Source organism: Vigna unguiculata, chromosome 3 (assembly GCF_004118075.2).
Source record: "Vigna unguiculata cultivar IT97K-499-35 chromosome 3, ASM411807v1, whole genome shotgun sequence".
Classification (NCBI taxonomy): Eukaryota; Viridiplantae; Streptophyta; class Magnoliopsida; order Fabales; family Fabaceae; genus Vigna; species Vigna unguiculata.
In genome coordinates this window covers 48,972,673-48,989,500 of record NC_040281.1, presented here as the reverse complement: position 1 = coordinate 48,989,500, position 16,828 = coordinate 48,972,673, and the positions used below count along the sequence as shown (strand labels likewise).

The following is a 16,828-nucleotide window of genomic DNA, read 5'->3' as shown; positions in this document are numbered from 1 at the left end:
CAATATTTTTGTCAAATCCAACAACAACAATGAAGTAATAGATGATAATCTTCTAAAATTGTTCCACATTTTACTGTGAGTCGGTCCTCATGACCCATCTCACATTGTCAATTCTAATAGTGAATAATTGTTTCAACTAGAAAAAAGATAAACAACTTCAACTTTATTTTAAATTTATTGTAATATACTATATACACAGAATGAATATTATATATTACTATAAGATTATAATTACTAATATTTTATGTAAGTTATAAAGGTACGTAGTCAATTTAATATTAACTCAAATTATAAAATTGATTTACAAAGTAAACATTATTTTACTTATATATAGTAATTTGATTTCAATTTTTGTTAATGTAAAATATATAACCCAATCTCATATTTTAGGATATTGAATGTGGGAATAAAAATTGTCTAATAAAAATATAATAATATGTCTTTCGACTATAATATATTTTTATACCCTCCTATGTCACATAAAAAAATGAATTAAACCAAACTCAAATTTGACTTACTTATATATATATATATATATATATATATATATATATATATATATATATATATATATATATATATATATATATATATATATATATATATAAATTTATTTTTAAATTATGTGAAATTTCTAAAATAACTGAATAATATAAAATGTAATATGTCTGTTTAAAGCTATGTTGTAAAGAAACAAACTTTAAGACATAATAGTTCGAGATCAAGTTTTCATGCAAATTAAATAAGAAATTGAAAAAAAAATGACAATTAAGTTGGTAAATCTTATACTTTCCGTTTTTATGAAGGCATGACATATATTTCTAAATTGATATGTAGGTGTAGACGAAATAAAGAAACATTTAGTTCATATATATTTAGTTAGAAATACTTTTACTTCTGAATTATTTTCCTTATATATAACAATGTTATTGAAAAAATAGTATAAAAACCTAAAAAGACTATTTAAAAAAAACTAAAACATTATTTTAGAAAGTTTTTGGGTGTTAAAAGCAACAAAATAAAAAATAACTACATATTACATTGACTCCTAAAAGATGAGGGCACTTACTAATATATTCTCTATTAAACATTAAAACATTAAAAAGATTATTTCTTTCAATTAAAAGAGATTAAAAAAATTTAAATATATTTTTAATTTATGTAAATATAACTATTTCGACATTTAGTATAGGACCAACACATATGGGACAGGACAAAACTGGTCATTTCTTAAAGTAAAAATTCATTTCCATTCTTATTTTCATTCATACACTTAATGGATATATATTTTTTTATTGTCTTAATATCAATTAATTACTTTTTATATAAAAAAATTATAATAAAAGAAGTATAATATTTTTAAATATTCAACGATGTATTTTCTTTTATTTTTAAATATCAAATATTTATTAAAAATGTGTATTTACTTTTTCTTATGGTAAAAAAGTAAATAAAATTAAAATTATTATTATTATATATCGTTATAATTATAAAATTAAATATAAATAATTTTTATAATTATATTGTAAATAATTTTATTTATTTTACAAGTAGTTTTATAATTGAAAGAATGGTTAATTTTAAAAAATGGTCAGATTGAAAAAATCGGTTAAATTGGAAGAAAAGGTTACGTAAATAATAAAACCGAAAAAATAATTATTTTAATTTATAAAAAAATTATTTCGAGAATAAAATTGAAAAAGAAATGTGAACATAACAAATAAGAATCCCTTTATAGATTAGAATAAATATAAATTTCAAACCAAAAATCAAATAACAATCGAGTGAAAGTAAAATAATTATATAAAATATTTCACAATTACATAAATAAAATTTTTTGATAATTAAAATATTTATTAATTTTATAAACATTAGTAAAATAAAATTGATAAAGTTAAAAGTATTTTTAAAAAATTATAAAAAAAACGTTTAAGTTTAAAATATTTCATATATATATCTTTACTTTCCTTTCCTAAATTTCAATGAAATCTTATTTTACGAAATCACATTTGAAAAAAAATATTAAATTAATAATAATTTAAATTTAAATATTAACTTTTTTTTTAACTTTAATATATGTTGTATAATGTAAACAAGATTTATTACAATAATATTAAATTATTGTATTACGGTAAATAAAACATATTTATACAATTGCATTGCATTGGTAGGAAAGATTATAAAATAAAATATAAAAAAATCAAAATAAAATTTTACAAAATTAAAGTAATAAACAAATAAAAATATTAAAAAAAGTAAAAATTAACAAACATGTGTCTTAAAAATAAGTTCATACACTTTTATATAAAATCGTACAAAAAAATGTATAATTAATAATACGATAAAAAATCTTGAAAATCTCGTAAAACTTTTCAGATATAAAAATTGTTGAGCCATTAAAGATAATGAAATTATTTTACCGAAACAAACGCTTTTCAAATAAAAAAAAATTAAAAATAAAGAGAATTAAGAAAATAAGTTTTTATATTACTTTGTAAATCCTAAACCCTAAACCTTAAATAAACATTTACACAATTAAGAACTTTAAATTGAATGTCAAACATTTTTATAAGAAAAAAATAAAAAATATTAAGAAGGAATATAAATAATTAGATGTGAGACTTAAAATCTATTTTATTGACAGAAATTGAATTATTTGAAATTGTGAGATGAGAGATAAGGTACTTTGGAAATGTGAGTGAATTTTATAAATAAATAAATAACAAGCGAAGCCAAATATTTAAATGGGAGTAGGAATAAAATGATATATAAATATATATATATATATATATATATATATATTATATTATGTTACATAATAAATTCTATGTACTTTAATAATGTAAACATGGATGAGAATGAGAATGGAACAAATATGTATATGCTCATCTTCGTTCCATACCCAATTGTAACTCATACTCAATCATTATAGGAATTGAAATCCTTTATCAAAACAAGGATGAGTTCCAACAATATTCGTGTAGACAAGTTTATTTGTTATTCCTAATGTAATTCTCTCAAAAGTATCTGTTAATTTCAAATATTTAACATTTTATAAGTTGTTATAGTTAAGTAAATAAAAATAATAAATCAAAGTACAAGGAATATTTTAAATTAAGATGATTTATTTTTAATATAAATATATTTATGCTAATTATATATTATTTTCATTTTATTCAGTAATTTATTTTTTATTTTTTTATTATTTTAAATAATTATATTTCACTTGGAGCTTATTAATTTATTTTTTTATGTTTGATATTACAATATCAAATAATTATAAAATAACTTTTCAATTTATAAAAACAATTATTTTATCTTTAAAGACAAAATAAACATCACATATGTTATATATTTCTAGAATTAATAAGTATAATGTATAAAATTATAAGTAATACAGAAAATAATCATTACTCTTTCCTTTTTCATCTTGACCCAATTTAAAACTAGTATAAAGTAATTAAACGATGATTTAACTTCTAGAAAATATTATCGTATATAATTTTAGTCTATATAATTTTTTAATTAGTATTTATCACTCCACATTATTCTGGGGTTAATCTAGTATAAAAAATAAAAAATATTAATTAAAACAAGTATATTATTTGAAATGGATAATTCAATTAAATAATACATTAAATATTTTTTTTATAATAGTTACATAATTTTTTTAATATACTATGAAAAATAACTTCTATATTATTTCTAAAATTAATTAATTTTGTATTCATAAAAAATATTAAAATAAAATTACTATATATAGTTGTATTTTATAATTATGTATAATTTTATATGTATCATGGAAAAAAAGAATGATTCGCAAAGAAATATGGTAATATATTATGAATAAAAAGTTATTTTATATTAGTTTAAATAGTATCAAGAAGAAAAGAATATAATAATTACTTAATATTACATATAATTATAACATATTATAATTAGCAATTCTATAAAACATAATATGTTATTTATTGTCAGATAAAATTTATGATACGTTACAAAATAAAGGGTTTTACAATATTAAAAATTATAAAACCAAAACTAATATAAAAAAATTATAAGAATATAAGTAAATTGTAATTATTTTTCAATAAAAAAGACAGTTTGGAAAGTAAATTATTGGATGAAAAAAATAATAAATATAATTATATTATTTATATTATCTAAGAAATATATTGTTTGATTAAATCACCTATTTTAAATCTTAGTTTGAAATATTATGTCATTTTAATTATATTAAGTACTTTATATTTTTAATATTAAACTAACTAGTTTATAGCTAAGATAAAAAAATATCACAAATTTAAAACTATAAATATTTTTGAATACTATAAAAGCGGATATATTATAATATTTGATGAGACTATAATGTATATATAAATTATTTTTGGATACTATGCGGATATATTATAATATATGATTTGTGAATTAAGTGAATTTGAACCGTTTTTACTTATAATTGACAAAATGTTTAATTTTTCAGAAGATTACGAAGACATTGTTATTATTTTCTCTATCTTGCCTTGAATGCATGCGCTCGAATTTTTGTTTTTGTATGTTTTATTCTACGTCAAAATAATATAAAATGGTTAAAATTGATTCGGGTTAAATCAATTTTCTATCACATTATATTCTATTGAACATAAACACAAGTAATATGGTGTACTGATATAAATGTTAAGCATCTATTAATTAATTTTTTATTTTACATTTCAATGTCATAAAGTTATAATATTGTATTTACTTAATACTAATTACTTCCGGATAGAGCTATTGATATAATTTTTATCCACAAAAAAGTGAAAAAAATGTAAGTAAACATCCACGATGACAGTTGGGCTATTAATGTATTTTTTTTTTATACATAAAAACTTATAAATATATATAGAGTGATAGGTTAATTGGTGTATATTTATTTTTCTTTCCATAAACTTTATTATTGTCTTTAAATTAAGTTTGAATACATTACTTTGTCCGATAAAGGTACAGTTATGAAAGGATTCAGAGTCTAGCATTTCGAAGTTGTTGCTTTAGCATTGGTCGAATATATTCTTGAAAACCGTCAGGCACAACTGAATCATTCAAAGGATCCTTCCATGCCTCCTCGTACAGCTTTGGATACACGTCTCCGTCATAGCGCCCAAGAACCGAACCAAGGTAGTGATCAGTGTAGTTAAACGCATCAACAAGTCCAATTGCATTCGGACGAACCTAACCAAACATACAATGAATCAGTTTCGTAAAATAAAAACCTACCACCAAAGCGATGCAATCGTTTGGGACAAACCTGTGAATACAAGGATCTCAGCAGATCATTTGCAAGGGAACCCTGTTTGGGAGTGATGCAGCCAGTTGAAAGAAAATCTCCCGAATGCTTATGAAGAAGAGACAGAGCATAAATGCTACAAAGAAGTTGTAATTGATGTTTCACACCCTTTCCAGGTATATCTTGCTGCAACTTCTCAATAAATCTGAAAAGCAAAGGTTGGTCAACTTCAACGAAGATTATCGAAGCAAATACTAGAATCAACTGTGTGTGTTGATTATATTTTCTATGGGTTCATCCACGAAGGGCTATTCACCCAAAGGACAATGCATCACATTACACACATGAAATACATACGCGGACCAGTAAAAACGAGAAGCTCACTTGGAAACAACAATTAACTGGCAATGAGCAACAGCTGTCTCCACTAGATCCGCTGCAAGTTCTTGGAAACCTGCCATCGAAGAATTTATCAGCATTCATGATGATCATATCTAATTAGGACATACACATATGCTCTCAAACATACGATGAACAGGCCAAGGTAACGACTACCCAGCCAATACCGTGGTTCAACAACAGTCTCCCCGCCATACCAAGAAAACAAATCAAACACGATATGATCATATTAGGATAGCTAGTGAATTTAAGCGTTAAATCAGTTACCTTGTTCAGGATTGGTAAACTTGCTAAGATTTTTAGCACAAGCAACCAACTTCTTAGCAGCCCTAGCTTCAAATGCTCCCAGCACTGCATTAGGCTGCAACCAATCCTCCGCTGCAAAAATCGATTTAATCATATAATTAACTTATGAATTCTGCACAGCATCTGGTTAGGATAAATTATGCGTCTAGACAATCCACTGTTAGTTTAGTAGTGTTGGTATGGTTTTTGCAATGATTGTAGTTATGCAGATAAACAATCCTAAATTAGATCCTAAGATTACTAATGATACCGTAACATACATTATAAGCTTACAAGAAATATATAAGATATTCTTGTTAGGGAATACAGGGGGAGATAAAACACTGGTGGGAAGATTCCATTAATGGACCATGAGAAAATCACTTAAATAAACTTAACATCATCATATTCAATCAAACCCAAAACGGTATGGAATTTGTTTCAAGGTATAAAATTGTATTAAATTACATTCCTATAAATATTATGCATAGGAATATTATTTTCATCATAAGCATATCTGGTTGCCATTTAGTAATTTCAGAAAACATTATTTAATTAAAAACTAAAAGTGAAGGAAGAATTGTGTGAAAATAGGTAGTCATTGCAGATAATAACTTCTATTTCCATAAAAATACATGATAGCCACCTTTCTCCTTGGACATGAGAAGGAACACAATTGAGTAATTGATTCCCTTCGGAACCAACAATTCGTGGGAACGTTTTTACTAAAACTTGCACCAAATATGAGAAAGGAAAGTGATATTCACAAGTTCACTTCCCTAGATATCTCTCCTGACGCCCTAAAGCGAGCTCTACCAAAGATATTAGATTTATGGGCTTTTCACTTATAGATTTCTTAACTTGTCCATTTCTACAACGTGAAGCTTCTTCCCTCACTTGTCATTAACAATTGTAGCCTTAATTGAATTCACTCCCGGCCCTTTAATTGCGACCAATTAGAGCAAGAGACCAATGTCCTGCAGAGCGATATCTTTGGAGGGACTAACTACAAAGGTTGAGTGAAGTATCATAGTACTATTAGGTTGGTTAATCCTCACATTGTTACAAGCCCAAAAGCTAGCTTAAGGGATGAGGGTTCCCTTCCCACCCGAGTATTTTTATGCATTACTAATCTCCAACAAAATCAATGTGAACAGGGTCAGAAAAACCTGATACATCAAAATGTTTTAGCAAGGAGAATCACAAATATAGTGGAAGAATTTACTGATGGGCAGTAGGCGGTTAAGTGCAGTGGATTTAGAGTTGATTGGGAAAAACAGATTGAAACCTGGCCTCATATCAATTTAAGAATCGTGGAAGTGGGAAAGACTTCTTTTGAAAGATACAACTATGTCTAGATACTTCATACAGTCTCCACAAATACTAAGTTTATTTCCGTTAATTATAATGAGTCAATTCCAATTATCGAGAGTAGAGAAAAAAAGGCACCATGCTTGCATATTTTATTGAAAGAAAGAACAATAAATTATTCTTATACAAGTTGTGTTTACAGGTAGGGTATTTTTCAGGTTATGTTCAGCAATCTGAGTGCACATGTAGTTATTAGAAGTATAATGGGACAGAAGAATGTGGAAACCAAATGGAGTTAGCCCCTTTATTATTAGGTAAAAGAAGAGGGAACATCAAATTCTTCTTATACCAGTCTGTGTTCACGGGGAGGCTTTTCTGTGTGCAGTTATTTGAATGTACATGCAGTTACTAGGAGTAAAATGGGATAGAAGAATGTAGAAAACAAATGGAGTTTATAGAAGTATAAATATACAATCCCTAAATTAATTAATAAGATTTCCACAAATTGATCATAACATATATACGACCACAATATCATAAATATCTACGATATGTTAACACATTATAACTCCTGCAAAAGAAGCATATTAATAATGTTATCCCAATTTCTTTTAACATTTGGGACATCAATAGATTGAGCAGGTTAGAATTTGCATATTCTCAACTAAATCCAATTTCATTATACAGGTATACCTTTCTGAACATCAGAATGATATAGCATCAGCTGTTCCACTCGTCCAATATAAGATGTTGTACCAACAGGCTTTTTTCCAGAGCCCAACTTAGAAATAGTCTTGATGAGATGCCTTGCCACCTACAATGGATTTGCTAGAAGTTATAAGAAAAAACTCGACAATTTTCAGTTAATGATATCAGATAAACCTCACAACAAATCAAACAGCACTAGGATGTATTAAGAGCATAAATCTCAAAGGGGCACATGAGAATACTTGCACAAAGAATATAGATACAGCACTACTATGTAAATAAGAATAATAAACGCTGATTATTTTAATTATTTCTATCCTTTGTGACTTTCTCTCGTTCCAAATACCATAAATTTGATACCCCCAAAATCTTAAACTAAAATAACGGATCCGTATAAGAGGATTTTCTTTGATATAAAAATCTGCAAAATATGAGAACATAATGAATACAAGCCAATTAGATACCAGCCCTCAAAAAATAAGTAAGCTATCATGCTAAATCCTACTTAAAGATAGAAATTTCATTGAAAAATATATCAAAAAATAACACAATGTGATGGTAAAAGCCGTATTTAACATTTACAAAACCTGTAATTGCAGCACAATGTTGTCTCCTTCATATGTGCAGGTAGGAATATAGACTGCAAATAACTCAGGGAGACCGCTACTACAAAGGTAACCATGGCCACCACATAGTTTGCGGCATTCTTCAATTCCATCCTGCAATTTGAAGTAAATTAATTTAATCCGGACTTCAAAGAATTAAAGATTTTACAAAGTAAATCATATAATAGGACACTATAATATTAATAAAAACACATTTATAACATTGAAGTATTGTATTTTTTGTCTACTATGCTTCCACCATAACCCATTATGACTTTTGACATATTTCTAATAAGAATTTTTGGGTTGTTGATATTTTCCATTGTCCGAACTCAATAGCACTTGGTGGCATGAATGAATACCAGCAGATTGTAAGTAGTACAATGCAAAAGTGCACGAATACAAATCAACAAAACAGCATATTGCAAATAACAAAACAAAATGCCTGAACAAGAAATATAGACCAAAGTAATAAATCTGATTCAGCTACCCGTTACAGAATAGGAGAAAGTGATGTTCAATTTCAACATACAAAGAGAAGTAAAGAATAGAGGGACTAAATGATCATAAATTATCACAGGAAATCAGAGAAAGTGTCCAGCCAGTGTTACTAATGAGAATATAAAAATCTATATTCTATAACATAATCTAATGCAAGAAAAATTCCACAAAATAAATAAGTGCATATTTTACACACCGTATCAAGATGCTTAATAATCAATTAAATTCAGCAACTAAAACAATAGTGTAATGAGCATTAGTAATGAGTAATCACATACTGCAGTTATTGAAGTAGTCAAGGACTTCAACCCTGCTGTGCATGCATGAGCCTCAGGTAATGTTGAAAAATCATTGGCTTGCAATCGTTGCATCACATCCATATAAAGCCATTTCAACCATTCACCAACAAATCTGAAAGCATAGGCTGAAGCTAACAAAGGAAAGAGCCTAGCTTGCTGCGTTTTATAATCAAGCACCTAGACCAAAAAAAAAATTGCAGAAAGTGAAACTCGTTACAAAATAGATAGGAGAGGTATAGCACAATAGATGGAAAACACATTGACACACCAACCCATCAACTTAGTGTTCATAAAACATTTATGAAGACATGTTCCAAACCTTGCCAACCAATTATTGTTTCTAAATATACATCTTAATACTACGTTTCATGTCCAAGATGTATGTAGGAAATTCATCAACTTTCCCATAAATTATTAAAAGTATAGAACAGTATATATATATATATATATATATATATATATATATATATATATATATAGGTGGGAAAGTGCCAAATATATTTTAGGAAATTTTAGATGTCATTCCTATTTTATCTTTGCTTTATTACTAGCATAACAATCCCGCAATCCCAGGGATTTGTTCCGTATAATAGGTTATTCTTATTTCCAAAAATATCCAAGAAACGTATGTATATATATTGGATGTATGTATGGAGATATAATAATAAATCAATTCTTCTAAACTTGAGAGAAAGCATAGCAGCTTTGAATATAGACAATCAATTAAAATTTCAGCACTAACTCGTGTTTCATGAAATTTTGTCTTCCCCATAAGCATTCACTTTTTATTTTAAAAGCTTTCTTAGGAACTTAAAAAAAAATTGACCTTAAATATATTAATCTATGTACATGGTACTAAACCAAACTAGTTTGTTTTCAAATAGTTTTACCTTCCACATATTCATTTTTACGAAAAGAGAAGATCAAAAATTCCCTGAAGCATTTACTGATAAAATAAGCATGCTGAAGTAGCAAACTTGATATGGGAATATTCAAATGCCTGTTACGACTTACCTGTGTCTCAAGACCTCCCTTTTTCGACCCAAACTGCCTTCGAACCGCACTATATCTTGTAGCAATGCAAACTGCTCGTGCCAGAGCTGATGATGCATCACGTACAATTGTTTGTCTTACATACACCATAGTACCATAAACTAATTGTCGTGGGACACTGGATTGTGCATATTTTCCCTCTCTAGTTACCTGTGAAACCCTGGTAAATTAAAGAGTCACCCCCTAAAACAAACACAGATAAGCACACAAATTATGAGCAGAAAATAAAACAGTCAGCCTACTATATGTTCAGTTTGCCACATACCTTCCCTTGCAGGTGACTTTTTTGATACTTAAAAGTTTCATCAATCAATCTTCGAATAGAGAACTTGTGGAAGAAAATGACTAGAATCTATTCTAGCCAAAATCTCTAGAGGACCTGACTAAAGCATTCAAGTGCGTATTCTTAGATACTAACTTTGACACAAAGTAGAGGAGACTTAGGTTGCTTTATGATATCATACATAAAAACTGTTGTACCCATTTCCAACCACAAAAAAAAACCTCATTCATATGCTCACAAAAATTTCTTTAGCTTAAGATCATATCTCCTATTCGAAATGTACATGATTCCCTAATAAGGTCTTTTGAGAACCAAACATCCTAATGGGTTGGGCCACATAAGAGCACAACATTTGTGTCAAAGTGAAAAAGAGACCTCATGGCAGTGATCCAACTTGACATGTAGTTGTCATAATGCTCGAGTTGGGTTCTTGAATAAAGTCAATATAGCACAATCCAGGATTACTAGGCAAAGAGCAAAGTCCAAAGGGGAAGGTCATCAATTAGGATTTTAATGCATCATTTGCTTGGTCAACAATGAGAATGTTTGTGTTTCAATTTAAAGTTGCCTCAGTGTAGCTGTTTTTGGGATGCCAAACTGTTGTCATTAACTGTACACCTGAATACACTTTCTCTTGCGCCTATTGGGTTGCATATGCTCTCCGTCTTGCTTCCTTATTTTTTGTAACTGTCATTCATGATCTATTTTAAAATATTGTCATTTTCCTTTGGGTGGGTGATACTCAATTGATTTCTCATTAATTAAAGATGTGTGGAGGTAGGAGTTTACCTACCACGATAGGTGCCAAAATGTTCTAGTTAAAATCTATTGGGGTCTCAACTAAATCATTCAAGCTTTATTCTCATATGTTACAAATATGACACGAAATGTAAGAGACTTAGGTCGCACTATGACATCATACATAAAAATTATTGTACCCATCTCTGACCACTCAAGAATCTTGTTCATACACTCACAAAAAGTTCTTAGGTTAGAATCGTGTCTCAAACTCAAAATGAACATGATTGTTGCCCTCCTAAAGTCCTTTTGGGAACCTAACATCTTCCAAATGGCTTGTGCTTGCCCTAGGTTAAAAGGATGAGAGCAACAACATTTGTTTCAAAGTGATAAAGAAACTTCATGGCAACAATCCTATGTAGTTATCATAATTCCCTTGAGTTGGGTTCTTGAACAAAGCCAATATAACAACTTATAATCAATGGGCAATGAGCCCAGTCCAAAGGGGTAGCTCATGAATTAGGATTAATGAATCATCTGCTTGGTTAGGAGTTTGTACGTTTGTGTTTCAATTCGAAGTTGCATTGTTGCTGGGAGGTCAAAGTTTGGGATGAAGGAAGACAATATAGATAGGACATGGGCACATTGTTGTTTGTTGTAAAAAATTGTACACCTCAACAGGCATCAACATACTTGAGGTGAAAACAGTCAAGGTGGAAACAAAATTAGATGACACATTAGAAAAACACCTTATACAATTGTTGAAAGAAAATGTTCACAAGTTTGAAAGGTTGGCATCCAAAATGCTAGGCTATCTTGATTTTTTATGCCACATATTAACTATTGATCCTCATTTTAAACCAATAATCCAAAGGAGAAGAGTGTTTGCGAAGAAAGAGAAGATTTGTGGTTGACAAGACTAAGTAGTTGATCGCCCTTCCCATGTTTGAGAAATACAATATCCAACGTTGTTGACAAATGTAGTGATGGTTAAAAAACCTAATGGGAAGTGGTGAATGTGTATAGATCTCACTGATTTGAACAACACCAATCCAAAGGACATGTATCCATTACCAAACGTAGACAATCTTGTAGATGGAGTGTCTAGACGCTAGCTCATGAGTTTCATGAATGCTTTAGTCTAGTCTCCTAGAGATTTTGGCTAGAACAAAACCATTTTTCTTATTGTGATTATTATCTTAATTATGTGTGGATAATGGATGGACAAGACTAGATATTCATCATGGAGCACACATGAATTGAATAACATAAAACCCCAAGTTTATTGAATGTTCCTCGTGAGAGTAGGTAACAATTTGTAAAATGAAACTAACCTCATTAACATTTGATTTCTTGGAATCCGTACATGGTCAAACCTTAAAACCCCATTATCCATAGAGTTATATGCTCCATTTCCAAATTTCATTCCAATATCGCCAACAGTTATGCCTGGAAGAGGTAAGTGATCATCTAAGCTCCGCAGCTGGACAATGAAACCTACAAATTGGGCATACCGTTAATCAATTATGTCTTAATAATAGCATAAATTTGGGTGTTTGATGCATGTAACTACCATGCACTCCATGATCTTGACCATCAGTAATTAGCCGGGCATAAACTACGGCGTGCGTTGACACTTTACCCAGTCCACCAGGCCACCACTGTTTAGATCAGCGTGAGAAGAGTTACAATAATATCCAATAATTGGAGATATCTTGTTGGCCAAATACCCATTAAGATGCAAATACAAAAAATAACTAATAAATGGTACAAGCTGTTTTCCCCGATTGTTCGTGTGAAAGAATGCTTAAGTGAATGCAATTAGATATTCCACAATCTCATATCATGATAATGCACATATTAAAGGAGCGGTAAATTCTTCCATTAGCCATCTCTCATTGAACTCACTTTGCTGGAAGTTAATGTGGGGCTATGAATTACAAACTCGTCTGTTTTGGGATCAAAGGTTGCAGTTGTTTCTAGCCCTTGAACATTAGATCCATGGCCCAGTTCAGTTTGGGCATAGCATCCAATTATTTGCATCCTTTGAGCCAAAGGCAACCACTTTTGCTGCTGTTCCTCGGTTCCTTGTCCTTTGATAGCAGGAATAAACATTCCCTGCAAAAGAATTCATGAGCTAGATATCCGATGCGAAATCCCATCCGCGCGTCTTTATAGGAATATATCAAATATAAGAACGACATTAGGACAATTAATTGAATCGTACCCAATGTAGATCCGTAAAAGCAGGTTGGTCCACAAAAGTTCTGAGCATAGCAGCTTCCTCTTCTGTAAAAATATACAAAAACCTCTCATTTAAGACAACAACAAGATACCAATTGCAAGCTAAACAAAGAATAGAAGACAGACAAACCAGTAAGACGGAGCTCGATAATCCTTTTCCACGCATAAACTGCTTTTTTCATAGTGTTCTTAAATAACTCCTTCCTACCAAGCACGGGTCTATCATCCTTTCTGAACACCTGCATTTCGAAAATCAAAATCACATTTCTTACCAAACTACAATACAAGAAAAGCTGCACGCAACTTTACATATTGGGATTTTAAGTTCATATGTGAAACATGAACTACCAATCTAATTCCCAAACAGAATCGCATAATAATCAAATTCTCATTGGCAAACAATTCCCGAGCAAATCCAATTTCCAAATTCTTCTTCACAAGGTGTGTTTGTTTCAGTGTTGGAACACAAAAGCAACAAATTTTTGTTTCTCATTCAACGTCACTCTTTAATTGATTTTGGAAACCAAGCATATTCCGCTTTAGAAAATCAATTATAATCGATTCTACATTAATTAATTTGACGCAATCTCTTCCCAATTCAAAACTATTTTCTTGAGGAAGTTTAACAATTAAAATTCCGTTCATTTTTTTCTCTAAAACAAAAGAAAAAAGCAAACAGTTACTTTCTCAATGAATAAGTTTGCACGACATTGAAAAATTATTCGGACCCAGTATACACATACAGTACATAACACCACACCAAACATAAGAGTAAAGAGCAACAAATACATAATCAATACGATCGAACAACAACAATTAAAATATGCAGTGATGTAATGTTGTTAGTCTCGGTTCAAATCTGCAGAAACGTTCTGCTCAAGCATTAAAAAACGTCAAAAAAATGAACGAAACAGAAGAACGAACGAAGACTTAACCGGATCGCTGGCAACGAGACGAGCCATTTTGTCGGAGACCTCAAGAGCGTGGCGAGAACCAGCCCAAACGATCTTCATCTCTTCGACATCGAATTGCGTCTTGTTCCGCTCGAAAGCCAAGTGATCAACGCCTTCCATTTTCTTCTTCTTCTTTTCTCTACCGATGAGAAAACCTAACTCGTCTCTTCCGTTCGATTTCAAATCACGGTGTTTGCGTTTATTTAAATCGCTTAAGAAGCTAACCTACTTTATTTTTGTTGGTTAGGAGAGTGAATGACATTATTATGATTGAAACATTTACTCATCTGGTTGCACTTTATCGGCCCCAACAGCCAAATGTCATGTCATACATGCTTCTTCCTAATTTTCTCTCTGGCAGATAAATTTTTTAATTTAAACAAATGATTGAATTAAGACGCACGTGGCTGCTGGTAACACTATGCACTTCCACTTATTCAAGACGCTGTTCAATCAAATTCCAGCTTTTTTATTTTCTTTTTTTAATTTTACTTTATCTCTTATTGAATAGAGTGTTCAATCAAATATATATAACAGCACTATTAAATGGTAATTTTAAAGAATAATACTATTTTGAAGTTTTTTTATTTATTTTTAATTTATTATTTTTTAAATAATGTGATGTGATGATTTAAGAATGATTAGAATGATGAATTAAAAATGAATAAAAAAATTTGGTTAAAATATCATTATCCAATTTTAAATATTTAACCAACACATTAATTAAAAGATCTTAGTCTTCAAAAAAAATTAATGTGAAAAAAACTCAAGAAAACAACATAAACTTGTTTGTCTTGCATATTTTTTAAATCTATTTATAATTGTGTTCGATCCTCCTTATTAAAGTATTTTAATTTTATTTTTAATTAGTCTGATAATATTTATTTCCTTTTGTATGTGTTACTTGTTAAAAGTGTGTCAATCAAATTTTAACTTTTAAAAAAATATCTCGATCAGATTTCAAACAAAAATAATTAAAACATGTATTTGAATTTATAGATCAACTCAACTCGGGACAAATTCAACGTAGACCAATTGAGTTTATAGCCGAATATGTTTAATTTCGAATCATACCAAACATATTTTAAAATAGCTCCAATTTTTATATACTTGTTCTCTTTTTCTTAAATTATTAATATGTATTTGATAATTTTTTAAAAAGAAATACTATGAAAATCTTTCTTACTCGTTCTTAAACAAAAATATATTAATTTATTATATATTAATTGAATATAAATACATTATATTTATTTTAAAATTTAATCACTATAAATTAAATATATTTCGATGCACCTATTTATAACATTGACATTGCAATCATTCTAGTTATAATAATTAAAAATAAAATTTTGTTAAAACCATTGTCTTCTATAATATTTATTTATATACAGTAAAGTTTTTAGTAATATAAAGTTTAATTCTTTAAAGCATTAACTGATCTTTACAAATAACTATGTAATAAATAACGAAACATATATATATATATATATATATATATATATATATATATATATTTATACAATTACATTTTAAATGCATAATTTTAATTCCTATTTAACATGTGTTTCAAATAATATAAATGTATTTAAAATATAACTTTTTTATAGCATCAAAGCTATAATAGAAATATATTCAATTTTTTATTTATTCTAAGAGAATAGAAACATATTTGATTTTTTTAGTTTAATTAAAAATAATATATATATATATATATATATATATATATTTAATTATTAATAAATATAATAGTGTTATTTGTAGTTTTTTTGCAAATATTATTATACTTGTAAGATACTTAAGTAAAAAATAGTTAGATAAATAGATATTTCATTACTTAATATATAATTATTAATAAAATATTAATATTATATTGGAATTTCGTATTTAATTTAATTATTGTAAATAATATTATCTAATTGTAATTTTATTTTTAATATATATTTTTAATTAAAATGTATGTATTTCATAAAATAAAGTAAGATTTTTTTAAGAATCAAATTTTTATCTAAATTTTTCATTAAGGACAATTTTTATAATATTATCTTTTTCATGAAATAGTTATTAAATACATGCCAACAAGAAGCTGAGAAAAGCTTACAATAAATGCATTGCAAAAAATATGTTAATATCTCCTAATAAATAATTAAATATGCATGTAATCTATTGTACTTAATATGAATAAT

General features: G+C 28.2%; 1 protein-coding gene across 1 annotated transcript; it reads right to left on the bottom strand.

The window, feature by feature from the left end:
- Positions 1–4,890: 4,890 nt before the first annotated feature.
- Positions 4,891–14,946, bottom strand: LOC114177891 (peroxisomal acyl-coenzyme A oxidase 1-like). The gene is made up of 14 exons (XM_028063480.1): positions 14,628–14,946; positions 13,823–13,931; positions 13,676–13,737; positions 13,357–13,566; positions 13,022–13,109; positions 12,783–12,945; positions 10,389–10,587; positions 9,354–9,551; positions 8,557–8,688; positions 7,955–8,075; positions 5,933–6,043; positions 5,651–5,720; positions 5,288–5,471; positions 4,891–5,211 (listed from the first exon to the last, which is right to left on the bottom strand). The coding sequence occupies exons 1-14, from the start codon at positions 14,763–14,765 to the stop codon at positions 5,002–5,004; spliced, it is 1,995 nt and encodes a 664-aa protein (XP_027919281.1). The 5' UTR covers positions 14,766–14,946; the 3' UTR covers positions 4,891–5,001.
- Between the last annotated feature and the right edge of the window lie 1,882 nt (positions 14,947–16,828).